This window comes from Mastacembelus armatus, unplaced genomic scaffold (assembly GCF_900324485.2).
Source record: "Mastacembelus armatus unplaced genomic scaffold, fMasArm1.2, whole genome shotgun sequence".
In the NCBI taxonomy this organism is placed as follows: domain Eukaryota; kingdom Metazoa; phylum Chordata; class Actinopteri; order Synbranchiformes; family Mastacembelidae; genus Mastacembelus; species Mastacembelus armatus.
In genome coordinates this window covers 1,644,745-1,658,855 of record NW_022872941.1, presented here as the reverse complement: position 1 = coordinate 1,658,855, position 14,111 = coordinate 1,644,745, and the positions used below count along the sequence as shown (strand labels likewise).

Sequence of the window (14,111 nt, the reverse complement as noted above, 5' to 3'; positions counted from 1 at the left end):
GCCATCAAGCTAGCGCTGGAGGAGTGGAGACACTGGCTGGAAAGAGCAGCACTTCCCTTCCTGGTTTTAACAGATCACAAGAACCTACAATATCTCCGTGAAGCCAAACGATTGAACCCTTGCCAAGCCAGGTGGGCCCTGTTTTTTATCTGGTTCCAGTTCAAGATTTCCTACCGCCCTGGCTCTAGAAATGTTAAGGCCAATGCCTAGTCACGACCTCCATAACCCCGAAGAGAGGACGGAGGAACACGAAGAGATACTGCCGTCCAAAATCTTCATCAGCCCCATTCAGTGGACTTCTCCCACGGTAGCCTCTTCCACACCATCAGTCTCCCTGCCGGGCTGTCCTCCTGATCATCGATACGTTCCTACAACGAAACGCACTTCTCTCATTCATACCATTCATACCTCCTTAGGCACTGGCCACCCAGGGGTCAACGCTACCCTCTCATTAATGCGAGATCGCTTCTGGTGGCCGAACATGGCTAGGGATGTAAGACGGTTCGTGCAAGGCTGCCCCGACTGTGCCACCTCCAAGAGCTCCCGTCAACTCCCTGCTGGGAAACTCTGCCCATTGCCCATACCCAACCGGCCTTGGTCTCACCTGGGGGTAGGATTTCATAACAGACCCCCCAGTCTCGGATGGTAATACCTGCATTTTCGTTATCATAGATCGATTCTCTAAATTCTGTCACCTTCTACCTCTCACAGGCCTTTCCACGGCTCTCCAAACAGTGGAGCTCATATTCAATCAGGTCTTCCGGAATTTTGGTCTCCCCGAAGATATTGTGTCGGACAGAGGACCTCAATTCATCTCAAGAGTTTAGAAAGCGTTCTTCTCACTCCTAGGTGTGGCCGTAAACCTCTCCTCTGGTTACCATCTACAGTCAAATGGGCAGACCGAGTGAAAGATCCAGGAAGTGGGACGCTTCCTGAGAACCTTCTGTCATGACGACCAGGAGTCTTTCCTGGGTTGGGCCGAGTATGCCCAAAACTCCCTCCGTCACAGCTCTACTGGACTCACTCCCTTCTAGTGTGTGCTCGGTTTCCAGCCCTCCTTGTTTCCCTGGTCTGGGGAGCCCTCGGATGTCCTCGCAGTCGACTATTGGTTGAGAAACTGTGTCTGACAGTATATGTGACACTGTGTTACTGTACACTCTATTATAGTGTATTAATGGATCATAGATACAACTGTAAATCAGCCTGCCTCCTTTCCCCAGCCTGATTTTGAACTGAGGGCATTTAAACCTGCTGTCCATAAACACATTATATCCACTGAAGACATCCCTCAGACTTGGGTAAATGGATAAAAAGACGCTTGGCTGCGCCATAAAGGGATGCTAGAAACACTTTCTCAAACACTTTCCTTTCTAATTTTATCATAACTAATCAAAAGATTCTCAATAGTTTATCATTGTTATCTTGCACATTGGTCTTGTAATAACTATTGAGATAGTTAGTACCCAACCCTAGTCATCTCAAAGCACAAAGGTTTGGTGCCACCACAAATGGTTTTGAATCCCTTGCTAGGTGGAGTAGTTTCCTTGTGTGTGAAAGGGTTGTAATGAGAGGGCTGAATGCAGATAAAACTTTTTTTATTACTCCATCTAGTCCATCCCTGAAACAAAACAGTGTATAATAGCATGTTATGTTTCATCCTACAGAAGCGGACCATGAGAAATGTTGCTGTTTTTTTAAGTACAGAAACAGTAGATAAGACCGGTTAACCAGAAAATAACATTTGATTTCTCCTGGTACAAATAAAATCTGAATATAACTCTGATGACCTTTAATGATAAGATAATGTAAAAAACTTTACTTGTCGGTCTAAATATCTCTCAGCCTCTTCATATGTACTATACATGAATATGATATATCTTCATTTTGTTGTCACAGGACATTTGATAACAGTGGATTCAGCCTTTTTAGATGACCACGAACAGGCAGTTCTTGTCAGTCCACTTCTTGACCAGCAGGACTGGGGCTGTGTGAGGCTGGTGTATCAGATCACTGGACAAGGCTCCTTGCATCTCAAGCTTAGACCAGACAGTAATAACTTTGACTACCAGCTTTGGAATGCCAACACAACCTCTGACAGCTGGCTCATCGCTAGTATGGACCTACCCAACATCACCATCCCCTACCAGGTAGGAAGCGCTGTAAAGAACATAATCATAGTAATACCTGTGTTCAGTCTGACTTAGTATGTTACAAAGTGAAGTTTGTTCAAATTAAACTGTTGTGGGACCAGCTCCCTGACCCTAACTCACTTCCCCATGACTTTGCATTTTACAAGCTATGTAAAGGGGACTGTCCTCCTCTAAAAACACCTAAAAGAGCATGTAACTGTTATCAGAGGAACAGCATTAAAATGATTCCAATCCTATTTATCGGACAGATTCCAGTTTGTTCATGTCCATGATGAACCTTCCACACGAACAAAAGTTAGTTATGGAGTTCCACAAGGCTCTGTGCTAGGACCGATTCTGTTCACCCTGTACATGCTTCCTTTAGGCTATGTCATTAGGAAACACTCTATTAATTACCACAGCTATGCAGATGACACTCAGTTGTATCTATCTATTAAACCTGTTAACACAAACCAGAAAACAGAAGTCATTGTATTGTTAAATCTCAGAAATAACTTTTCTAAAATTATAGCTACTTTAGATGGCATAGCCCTGGCCTCCAGCACTACTGTGAAAAACCTTGGAGTTTTTTTTGACCAGGACATGTCCTTTAACTCACACATAAAACAAATCTCTAGAACTGCCTTCTTTCACCTGCGCAACATTTCCAAAATTAGGAACATCCTATCTCAAAATGATGCAGAAAAACTAGTCTATGCATTTGTTACCTCAAGGCTAGATTACTGTAACTCATTACTATCTGGATGTCCCAATATCTCCATAAAAAGCCTCCAATTAATCCAGAATGCCGCGGCCAGAGTCCTGACAGGAACTAGCAAGAGAGATCATATTTCTCCTATATTAGCTTCTCTTTATTGGCTCCCTGTAAAATACAGAATAGAATTTAAAATCCTTCTCCTCACATACAAATCCCTTCATGATAAAGCTCCTTCATACCTTAAAGACCTCATAGTACCATATTATCCGAATAGAGCACTTCGCTCTCAGAGTGCAGGTCTACTTGTGGTTCCCAGAGTTTCCAAAAGCAGAATGGGAGGCAGAGCCTTTAACTATCAAGCTCCTCTACTGTGGAACCAGCTCCTAGACAAACAAAATTGAATTGAATTGAATTGAATTGAAGTGAACTGTTTTTTTCCTGGTAGGCATGTACTCCTGCTGTTGGTAGCTGCCAGTTCATAAAAGACTTCTATCATAGGCTGTTAGAGGTTGGAGGACATGGTTTAGGGGCTATCAGTGAGGTTTTTTGTGGAGTTATTGCATCTTTTAAGAGCAACACAGGTGGAAAATATTTGAGTAAAAAATTCAGAATGTCATTGTACTTTTCATTCCCTCCTGACAAAAATATGGTGTCAGTGTTTCTTTCATTAGTTCTTAAAGTCTTGAAAAGTGTTACAGATTCACTTCATGTTTTTTAATTGCTTATATCATTATATTTTTCACTTATTCTGACATCAGTGCAAAGGACCACAACTAGTCTTGATGTTTGGTTTGGGTGACAGACCATATTTTAAATCTACAGAGGTCTGTACACCAGGATTAGGGTTAGGGGGGGTTAGGGAATGCTTTTCACCAATTATAGCTCTATACTGTGGAGTTCCACCTGGACACCAGTGACACAGCTAGTTCGTAATATTCCATTCCTTGATTAACTCACCACAGACATTTTCCACTTGCGTTTTTGCCTAACCATAGAGGTGAAAGAGCCTTGTGCAGCATTGGTGTACTTCAGTACACCTTCAGTGCAGTAATTCAAAGAAATGAAGTAGGTAGACCTTACTGACTCCAGATTTTTTCTGTCTGAACAGCGTTTGTAATTCAACCTTTTATCACCTTAAAAGATATACTGAAAATAAAGATTTCTTCTCACAGTGGGAGGCATAAAAAGGGCCTTTATCTCCAGATAGTTAGAAGACTGCAGGGCCCTCGTCTACCAAAGTAAACTCGGGGAAAATCAGAGCTTATTTAAAATGTTGCAAATTCATAACTAGGAGGAGACAATTTGATTACATCACCTCACACGAATAAGAGCTTGAATTGGAATAAGTTAAAATGGTAGTGAAACTGTAATTAGTTTGAATGCAATACTACACAAAATTGCATTATTACATTTTTACATTACAGTAAATAAAAACAACAGATTAGAGTAAAAACATTTTGTCTTGCACATTTGAGTATCAGGTATGTACTATTTGTAATTTCATCATGCTTTTATTGTTCTCTGCATTTCCATGAAGCAGACTGTTTCCTTCAGAGTGGATTATGTTATATAAATAAAGTTTTAGTTGCCAAGGCCTACAAACACTTTAAAAGAAATAGTGACATCGTCTAGGCCTTTTTCTAAATTTAACTCACACCTCCTCTTTGTTTAACAGAGCACTATCCTCTTCCATGACAGTCTGGAAGGAACAATTCTTTAGGCCTACAGTGATGTTTTTCAGCAGCTGCTTTGTGCCATAAACACCCTGCTCTTCAATGTAGCCATGCACCATGATTTGCATATGATAAACTCATGAATAGAGATGTTTTCCAGCTCCAATGATTCTCACCAGCCTTTGGCCGGTACTCTGGGCTTTTTTTTCTTTTACCTCATTGAGGATTTTGTTTTGTCTTTTTGGAGTCATCTTAGTTATGTGCCCACTTCTATGGGGAGTAATCAAATCACTTAATTGTCTCCATTTGCGGACAGTTTGTTCAACTGTGGTGTGATGAATATCTAGACTCTCAGTTTATAGTGTATTCCATTCCAGTCTAATATAAATCAGCAATTCTTGATCCTAAGTCTTTTGAGATCTTTTTTTTTTTTTTGTGAGACATGGTTCACATCGGCAGATGCTTTCTGTGGAGAGTGAACTCAATGTTTGAATGTTTTGTATAAGTCATTTAAGTCAAAATAGCTCTAGCTCTAATTTGGTTTCATTGCTTGGACTCCACGCGCCCATGCTTTGTAAGGGCTTAACAGATCCAAGATTAAATAGGTAATATTGAATGTTCTAATCATGGACGAGAACATCTGGTTATGTCAGTTCTTTCTGTCACCTAGCAACCTTCACAGCTATGTTAAATTACTCGCTAATGATGGAGCCAGAGATTTTATTTTTCTTAATTTATATTATTTTGGTAGATGCGTTGGTGAGCGATGTATGTCATTGTGTGATGTTACTTTGACCAACAGTGTAAACTTTAGCTAATGTCAGTTTACTAGCATTTTTAATGTGGGTAATTGTATCTTCACAGTGACCGCCTTGCTGCTCATATCTGTTATGTTTGTTTTAGTCACCTTTCACAAAGAATCTTGGTATATGTTGGGCTGAGAAGGATACATCAGATGCAGCCTTTGTTTCCTGCTTAAAGAAGTTTGGATCTGATGTATCCTTCCAAATAGGACAGCCTTGTCACACCACTGTGACATAATCAGCCTTCAAATACATCCATCAAAGGATGCAGCCCCTGGATTGGGACACATAAAAATTAACATTAATTATAATTATAAATGTTGAACAACATAAAAACACTTTAAAAATCGCATTTTTACATCTATGTGGAGAAAAAGAAATATCACAAATAATTGAGCACACATTCAAACTCTGGTGGGGATTTCAGTCTAAGCCTGAGAATAAACCTGCTCCCATGCAGGTTTGAGAAGTGTGGTTATGTTGCCAGGACAACAGTGTCAATGTGACTTTGAAAGAACAGATCCAGGATCGTGTTAAATTGTCAACAAACTTATCCAGCTAGCAGTTAATCTACAGATGAAGATCGGGCCCCAGGTTTGCTAACTCCTGACTTCAGTTAGCGTTTATTGTGGCCCGTAGCCTAGAGCAGGGGTGTCAATGTATTCAATGTATTGAACTAATAAATACTCAAAGCAATATTCAAACATTCACAGTGTAGGTTAGAAAAAGTGTTTTCCAACTATACCTTCACTACCCACTGGCCTTCGAGGACCAGGATTGGACACCCCTGGCCTAGAGGTTCACATACTTTTTCTAACCTACACTGTGAATGTTTGAATATTGCTTTGAGTATTTATTAGTTCAATACATTGTTTGTTCATTATTTTAACAAAGATGAAGAATACAATTAAGACATATTTAAAAATATATTTGGTTAATTCCATGAGGTTCACTTTCTTGTCATTATATTTAAAAACATGATAATTTATGATATAATGGAATAGTGGTGGCCTACTGGCACAGCTTGCTGGTAAGTCTTCTTTTACCTCCACAGATTTTGTTGGAAGGTCGACCTGAACGTGGCTCAGGGAACAGCATTGCCATCTTTGAAATTCACATTGTTCCTGGTTACTGCATAGGTCAGTGCCATCATTATATTAATGAAAGTTTCACCTCTGATGTGTAGTCTTATATTAAACTGCACTTATTCATACAAAATACTGTATGTAACACTAAGCCAGAGATAATGTTCATCTTTTTGTTTCTGTTACTAGAGTGTAAGTTTGAGGAGAATCACCTGTGTGGCTACAGTAACAGCTGGAACCCAAATGTCAACTGGTATGTTGGGGGGAGTATGGCAAGAGAGTCTGAGTCTAACCTGCTTGAAAACCACACCAACAATACCCAGAGAGGTACACACACAAACACATGCAGTGACACATGCAGTGCCATTTGGATAGAGTTGTTTACAAACAGTATATACTGTAGGTATGTTTGTTGGAATGGTACTTTACACTCTGTCTATCAAAGGGAATTATTGTCAGGCTGTTCAATGCAGTCAAAACACAGGGAGTCAAGGCGTGACAGTTTGGCGAAGGGGTTTATTTAGCAGTTGTAACAGCAACAAGAACACAACCCAAAGTGACAAGAATCAAACACTAACCAGATATGAACAAGATGAGAGTCCAACACAGAGTCCAAAGCATTTGAAGGGAATAATCAAACAAAATAAAATAAGAGTCCACAGGTAGGAACCCACCCCAAAAGTTGGCTTTCCTTGATAAACTGGAGGAAACTGGAACTGGAATTAAGTCCAACCATCCAGCTGAGACAGGAACAGGAGTGATCTTGGATAGGATGGCTGAGCCACAGACAACAACTAGCCCCCTCTGGGCTGTGGGAAGCATTGACTTAGGCAGGCCCTTTGGGGTCACAGGAAAAATCAGCATACACTGGAGGTGGACACCTATTGGCCGCAGAAAACACATCAACACGCCCCTGATAGGCTTCAGAAGGGGACTCTGTGTTGGGGCTCTGGAGCTGCCATGCACTGATGCCCTTGCTTCCTTCGAAGACTGGCGGCATGAGGCCGCTTTCCGTAATGATCAAGAAGTCAGATTTCGACACAGACAAGGACAGTGTAGGGCACCCATGGCAGGATCAAATGACCTCCATAAGTATATTTTTACATTCCAAGACTGATTAAAAACACAGGAGTGATCTGAGACTTACGCTTAAGGAATCTATTGTTCAGAAACTGATAACCCAAGGACTAGTGACCTACAGATGGCACTGCACCAAACAACAGGAGGTGATGCTGCATTGCCAGACTCCCTTTTGATCATGAACAGACTTTGCAGAATTACCACATCGGCTCTAACCAAGAGAGTCCTTTGTAACAGATAGACTCCCAATTGGTCACAGCCAGCCATTAAACCATTCCTTTAGCAGCTAAACATGTGTTCCCAGACATGACCTGAAGCTATGCAATGACTTGATTGTTCCTGTTATATTTCTGCTTCTATTGCTAAATATGTAACATATGTAACCCAAGAACAGAACAGAAGAGACAACACAGAGAAGACACACACACTACGACAGAACACAGAAACACAGATAATCAGAGAAGATCGGAGAAAAGACTTACTTCTATTTCCCACGTGGATGATGGAATCCAGTAATCCTCCAAGTGTCGTGTCCTAGTAAATAGTTCACCTTAAGCTGACACCCACAGTGCAACAAAGCTCCATGGGTTAATCCAGCAGAGCCAATGGTCAGCAACCAGATGAAAAGAAAAGACTGGACTGTGGCGTAGGCATGGAATAGGGCTCTAGAGTGGGCTGAGGCTCCAGTGTGGCCTTGGGGCTCCAGTAGCAAGCTTAGGGAGGGTGTTTTTGTAGCGACCGTCTCACCCGGTCTTAGAGGTAACCGTCTTATCCGGTTTTCCCGAGTTTATGTTTTGTGCCCTGGAGTTCCCAGGAGGAATAAAGCCTTGGTTTGTCCTGCATTTGGGTCCTACCCTCTCTTCCTTCACACCACACCACCCACACGCCGTGACAGAATGCTTCGGCCAGAAATGGACCCAGCAGGACCGGCCGAGAGTTTGTTCCCAGAGCGGTGTCTGAAGGACAGTGTAACCGCGCTCCGGATGTGTCTGGGTTTCGCCCCAGATTACACGCTAGGACTGATGGTGTGTGGCCAACAGCTGCGGGGACTGCAGCATACGCCGCCCGACACCTCCAAGAAGAGTGTGAGAACGGCGTTCCAGCTCTTCTCCTCCCTCCACGCTCTTCTGGAGGAAGGCAGAGAACAGCAGGCTCCTTTCCAAGGCGTCAAGAGCAGGTGCCTCGCGGTTCTTCAGTCGCCTCCACCGGAGTTCCGGCCTCCCACTACCTTGGCTCCTTCCCTCGCCCCGGCGTTCCAGTCGCCAGAGTCCCAGCCTCAGACACTGGTTCTCCCGCCACCAGCTCCTGAGCCTCAGCGGCTGTCCCCAGCAGAGGCACGCGCCATCTGGCAGGAGCTGAAGGCCGAGTCCTTGGCTCCCTGGGATCTGGTCCCCGCCTCCGCCGGCGGCACACTCGCTGCTGCCAAGCCCGAGTCCCTCCTCGCCGCTCGACAGGATCGCCGGCAGCGACGGCGTCCGAGCAGGGCGGCGGAATCATCAGCTCGGCAGTCCGAGCCCAGCCGCCGCTCGTCGCTGGAGCTCCCAGCCACCACCTCGCAGCTGCAGCCGCAACCCGAACCTCAGTGTGCCGACGACGACGTCCCCGCTGAGGCACCTTCCCAGCCAGGTCCCGTGAGTTCCGGTGTGCCGACGTGGCCGTCCCCACCGGAGCCCTGCCCTGTCTGCCCGACCTCCAGCGTGCCGATTCGGCCGTTAACGCTGGAGCCCTGCCCAGCCAAGTCTCCCAAGTCTCCCAAGTCTCAGCGTGCCGTCGACGGCGCCCCCACTGAGGGCTTGTCCCAAGCTCCGGACCCTCAGTGCGGCAACATCATCGTCCCCGCTGAGGTCCCGGTCCGGATCCCCGAGCCTCCGCGCACCGACGACAACGTCCCCACGGAGGTCCCGGCCCAGCCTGTTCTCGTCCCTCGGTGTGGTGAAATCGCCCACGCCGAGGCTCAAGCCCCAGCTCCAGCCCTCTCAGCTCCAGCCCTCTCAGCTCCAGCCCTCTCAGCTCCAGCCCTGCCAGCTCCAGCCCTGCCAGTTCCAGCCCTGCCAGTTCCGTCACGATGTTGGCGCCCGCGTTGAGGCCCAGCTACCAGCGCCACCGGAGTCCCCGAGGCAGGAATCCCCTGGACCGTCCGGACCACCACCTGAGCCGGAGTCCCCGGGGCAGGAATCCCCTGGACCGTCCGGACCACCACCTGAGCCAGAGCCTCCGCAACAGCTGCCGTTTCCCGAGCTGCCGTTTTCCGAGCTGCCGTTTTCCGAGGTGCCGTTTCCCGAGCAGCCGACTCCCGAGCAGCCGACTCCCGAGCAGCCGACTCCCCGGCCGTCTCAGCCGCCTCTGCAGCAGCTTCCCCGGCCGTCTCAGCCGCCTCAGCAGCTTCCCCGGCCGTCTCAGCCGCCTCTGCAGCAGCTTCCCCAGCCGTCTCAGCAGCAAGAGCCACAGCAGCCAGCCCCTGAGTTCCTCAACCAGACGTGGCAGCCAGCAGACTTCCCCGACCAGCTGCTTCAGCAGTCTCCTTCTGAGTGTCGCGAGCAACCGTGCCCGCTGCTTCCCCAGCCGTCTCAGCAGCGGCCTCCCCGGCCGTCTCCGCAGCGGCCTCCCCGGCCGTCTCCGCAGCGGCCTCCCCGGCCGTCTCCGCAGAGGCCTCCCCGGCCGTCAGCGTCCCCTGCATCTCCTCTGCCGCCAGTGTCTCCAGAGTCCCCAGCGCCACCTCGTCGGCCGCCGTCTCCAGAGTCCCCGGAGCCGTCGCCGCCAATGCGGCGGCTACCTAAGTTTCCCGAACGGCTTCGGACCCGGACCCACGCTTGCCTGCGTGGCCGTCCACCCGAACTGCACTGGACCTTCGCCCGTCTCAGAGGCCGTCCTCCTGAACGCCCCCGGACCTTCGCCCGTCTCAGAGGCCGTCCTCCCGAACGGCCTCGGACCCACGCCTGCCTGCAAGGCCGCCGTGCTCCCGAATGGCTTCGGACCCACACCCGCCTGTGGGGCCGCCCTCTAGAACGGACCCGAACCTTCGCCTGTCAGAGAGGCCGTCCGCCGGTACGGCCTCAGACTTTGTGTACCCCAGAAGCCGATCAGCGGATCGACCCAGAACTCTGCCCTGTTAGGGGTCATAAACTGTGTTCCCCCCCCCCCACCCTGGACTTTTGGTGGAACTCGTGGGCCGTCTGGAATCCGGCCTTGAGGGGGGGGTCCTGTCATGAGTCCCTCTGGGGACTTCCTGCCTGAGGACCTTTATTGTATAGTGACTTCCGTTTTCTCCTCGCACTGGTCCCTGGCAGCTTTGTGTTCATTTGTGTTCATGAGTTTCACCTGTCCCCGTTATGCTCACCTGGGTTTGATTACCTTTTTGTGTTTCCCCCTATTCATACCTCCCTTGTCCCTTTGTTCGGAGCCGAAGCATTAGTTGCACTGAGTGAGCTACTGGTTGCACATAGTTGCATTGAGTTGGTGTTCACTATTAGGAAGTGTGTTTTTGTAGCGATCGTCTCACCCGGTCTTAGAGGTAACCGTCTTATCCGGTTTTCCCGAGTTTATGTTTTGTGCCCTGGAGTTCCCAGGAGGAATAAAGCCTTGGTTTGTCCTGCATTTGGGTCCTACCCTCTCTTCCTTCACACCACACCACCCACACGCCGTGACAGAATGCTTCGGCCAGAAACGGACCCAGCAGGACCGGCCGAGAGTTTGTTCCCAGAGCGGTGTCTGAAGGACAGTGTAACCGCGCTCCGGATGTGTCTGCATGGGCTTTCTCCAGGTTCTCTGGTTTTCTCCAACAGTCCAAAGACATGCAGAATGGTGTTAGTGCATGCTTAATTTGGAATGGTCTGAAGCCAAACAAATGTATTCATCCAAACAAAAGGAAATGTAAATATAGCCGCAAGTGGCGATGAATGGCCCTCGCCTTGAGCAAACGGCGTCCCCCAGCGAACCGCCTCCCCGAACAACCCGCCTCCCTAAGCACCTCCCCCTGAATGGACCACCCCTCCGAGGAGACCACCTCCCCCCGAGTGCCCCCCCGTGCGCCCCCCTGAATGGGACAGCCTACCCGAGCACCCCCCCGAATTGACTACCCCCCAAAAATTGGCTAGGTGATGCTGGCCAAAAATGAGCTCAATCGGTCAAAAGCCCAAGGAGGAATTTGTTCAAGTTCGAGGTGAGCAAAATCAACGAACTCAATGACCTCAAGATAAACTCCCAGCTGGTGGACTTCCTGTTGGTCGCACGACCTCGACACAATAAGCTTTTTTGCTTGGCCTGACATGAAGAAGACACTTGCTAAAGTTGGTGACTGTGCGATGACAAAAATGTCAGCGGGGCTCCCATTGGCGCAATGTATTTTGACTTTTGTCGGGGGCACTGAAGAGCCATTCTTTTGAGGTCGTTTATGAAACCTATAAAATATCAAATTTTCACGCAATTCTGAGTGGCATGCAAATTTTGGTGAGTTTTCACACACGTTCAGGGGTTCAAATTTGAGGTTGTTTTGGGGAAAAATAATAAGAAGAATAGGGAAGAAAAATAACCCTAACAATTTCCGGGCCCACGCCCAACCTAAACCCACATATTATACATTTTTGGAAAGGTCTAACGCCCAGTAACGTCATGGTGGGGTGTGGGTAGATGCTAGATGATGCCTGAAGCCCCAGTGAAGTCGTCCCTTGCACGTTGAGCAATAACAATAGTCCCTGCGCTGGGACCTTTGGTCCTTGCTCGGGCCTAACTAGAGGAGGAAGAGGATGAGTACAGGCAGTTGTGCCAAAATAAAATGAAAAGAATATAACAAAACATGGCCTGTCTCCTATTCTAATTACTAGTTCTAGTAAACAAAAGTTCTAAAAGAAAATCCTGGCAGCCTCCTTTTTAGAGGCTGCCTCCTTTTTAACAAAAACAAATTTGTCTGGTGCCCACTGCTTCTGACACCCTCCACAGTATATACAAACATCATGTATGATGTATGATCCATGTTTATACATGATACATACATAACATGCGATTTTTGCACACATAACAGCGATTTTTATGTGTCATCCCACAGGAGGTTTATCTGTAACTTACACTGAACAGTGAGAAATTTCCTCTGCTTTCAGCAAATACTCTCTGTCTCTCTCAGTTAGCATCAGGAAGCAATTCTGCAGAAACATCTATTTTTCCTCATTCTCACCTCCTCAACCCTCTGATTAGGGTTTTGTTCTGACCGATTGATTTTGAATCTTCTTATATCTTCTATCATCTTTTGCACTCTGGCTCAAAATAATCAGTCCAACATTTTTTTTAACAAATAGTTTGTGAGTTGTACATGATATTTATATACTTCAGGGCAACCAGAGTCTTGGATTTATTAATAGTATTAATATTAATATGTAGTAGTAACTTGTAAATCAAAACAAAGTTTGCATTTCATTAGCACACTTTCTCCTTTCCTTCCTCTGTATGTGAACTCCTCCAGATGCCGCAATGGCCATTCCCAGTTTTTTTCAGTGTTGCTGTCCTTAGTCTCAATGTGGTTTGTTTCTCCAAACACTGAACCCATAAATTACTCTGAGTTCCAACACTGTGTGTTGGTTACTGAAATACCAGTCAAGAGTTTGACTGTTTATTAATTCAAACTGTAAATTTACTTTAGTAACAAAGTGTGATTTTAAAAGTAGCAAAGTTGATTTCTTAGCTTAATTTGTACTTACACGTAAAATTACAGACTTCAAAATATACTCAAGTACCCCAAAAAGAAATTACTTAATTATTATAACGTAAGTAGTTGTAATGCCTTATTTCCACCCCTGCTTATGGCAACTGTGACAATAACTGTGACATACTTTAACCATGTATCTTCAGCTCATCTTCAGTACATCTTTTATTATTCTAGGCCATTACATGTATGTGGACTCTGTGTACGCCAAGCACTTCCTAGAGGTGGCCAAACTAACCTCACCTATGACCACAGTGCCCATGGTTGGTTGCCTGTCTTTCTACTACAACCGAGACCAGGAGAGGGGAAACATCTTCTCAGTTTTCACCAGAGACCATCTGGGTCTCTATGAAGAGATCTGGAGGCCTGAGGTGTATGTTACAGTTGGCTGGACTCTGGTTAATGTTGACATCAAAGCCCCACACCCCTTGCAGGTTAGTACCATACACAATTATAGTATTATAGTATCTCAGCTTTGATGACAAACTGACTGGCTTCTTTACCCTTCAGTGAAAGATTTTTCTTATTTTTCAGCAGTACTTAAGACATACTCAAGGATTATTTTATATTGGCTTCTAAATTACTGTCACAAATTGTAGATTGTACACACCATAACATTCTTATATCAGATCATTCCCCAGTGTCTTTAATGTTAAAACTGAACCAAAAACAGCAAAACCTTAACTGGCGACTAAATAAATCCCTGTTGAAGGATAGGGAATTTTGCTCCTACTTGTCAAGCAAAATAGATCTTTACATAAACACTAATGATAATGGTAAATTATGAAGTGGATCTTCCTCTTTGTTAGATATGGATATCAATTTGGGTGAGATACAAAAGTGATTTCCTCTCTTCCTAATAATAAAGCTGGGAGGCCCAATGGGTTCTGTATAAAATTTTTCAAGGTATTTAATGATAAACTGGCCCCTT

The 14,111-nt window shown here is 46.0% G+C and overlaps 1 protein-coding gene across 3 annotated transcripts in view; it reads left to right on the top strand.

The window, feature by feature from the left end:
• mamdc2a (MAM domain containing 2a) overlaps positions 1-14,111 on the top strand; it is an 80,685-nt gene that overhangs the window by 7,255 nt on the left and 59,319 nt on the right. For all 3 annotated transcript variants that reach the window (XM_026311933.1, XM_026311915.1, XM_026311924.1), the window contains exons 3-6: positions 1,897-2,147; positions 6,378-6,462; positions 6,598-6,735; positions 13,358-13,614. In XM_026311933.1, coding sequence (XP_026167718.1) covers positions 1,897-2,147; positions 6,378-6,462; positions 6,598-6,735; positions 13,358-13,614 — 731 coding nt within the window. The remainder of the gene's footprint in view (positions 1-1,896; positions 2,148-6,377; positions 6,463-6,597; positions 6,736-13,357; positions 13,615-14,111) is intronic.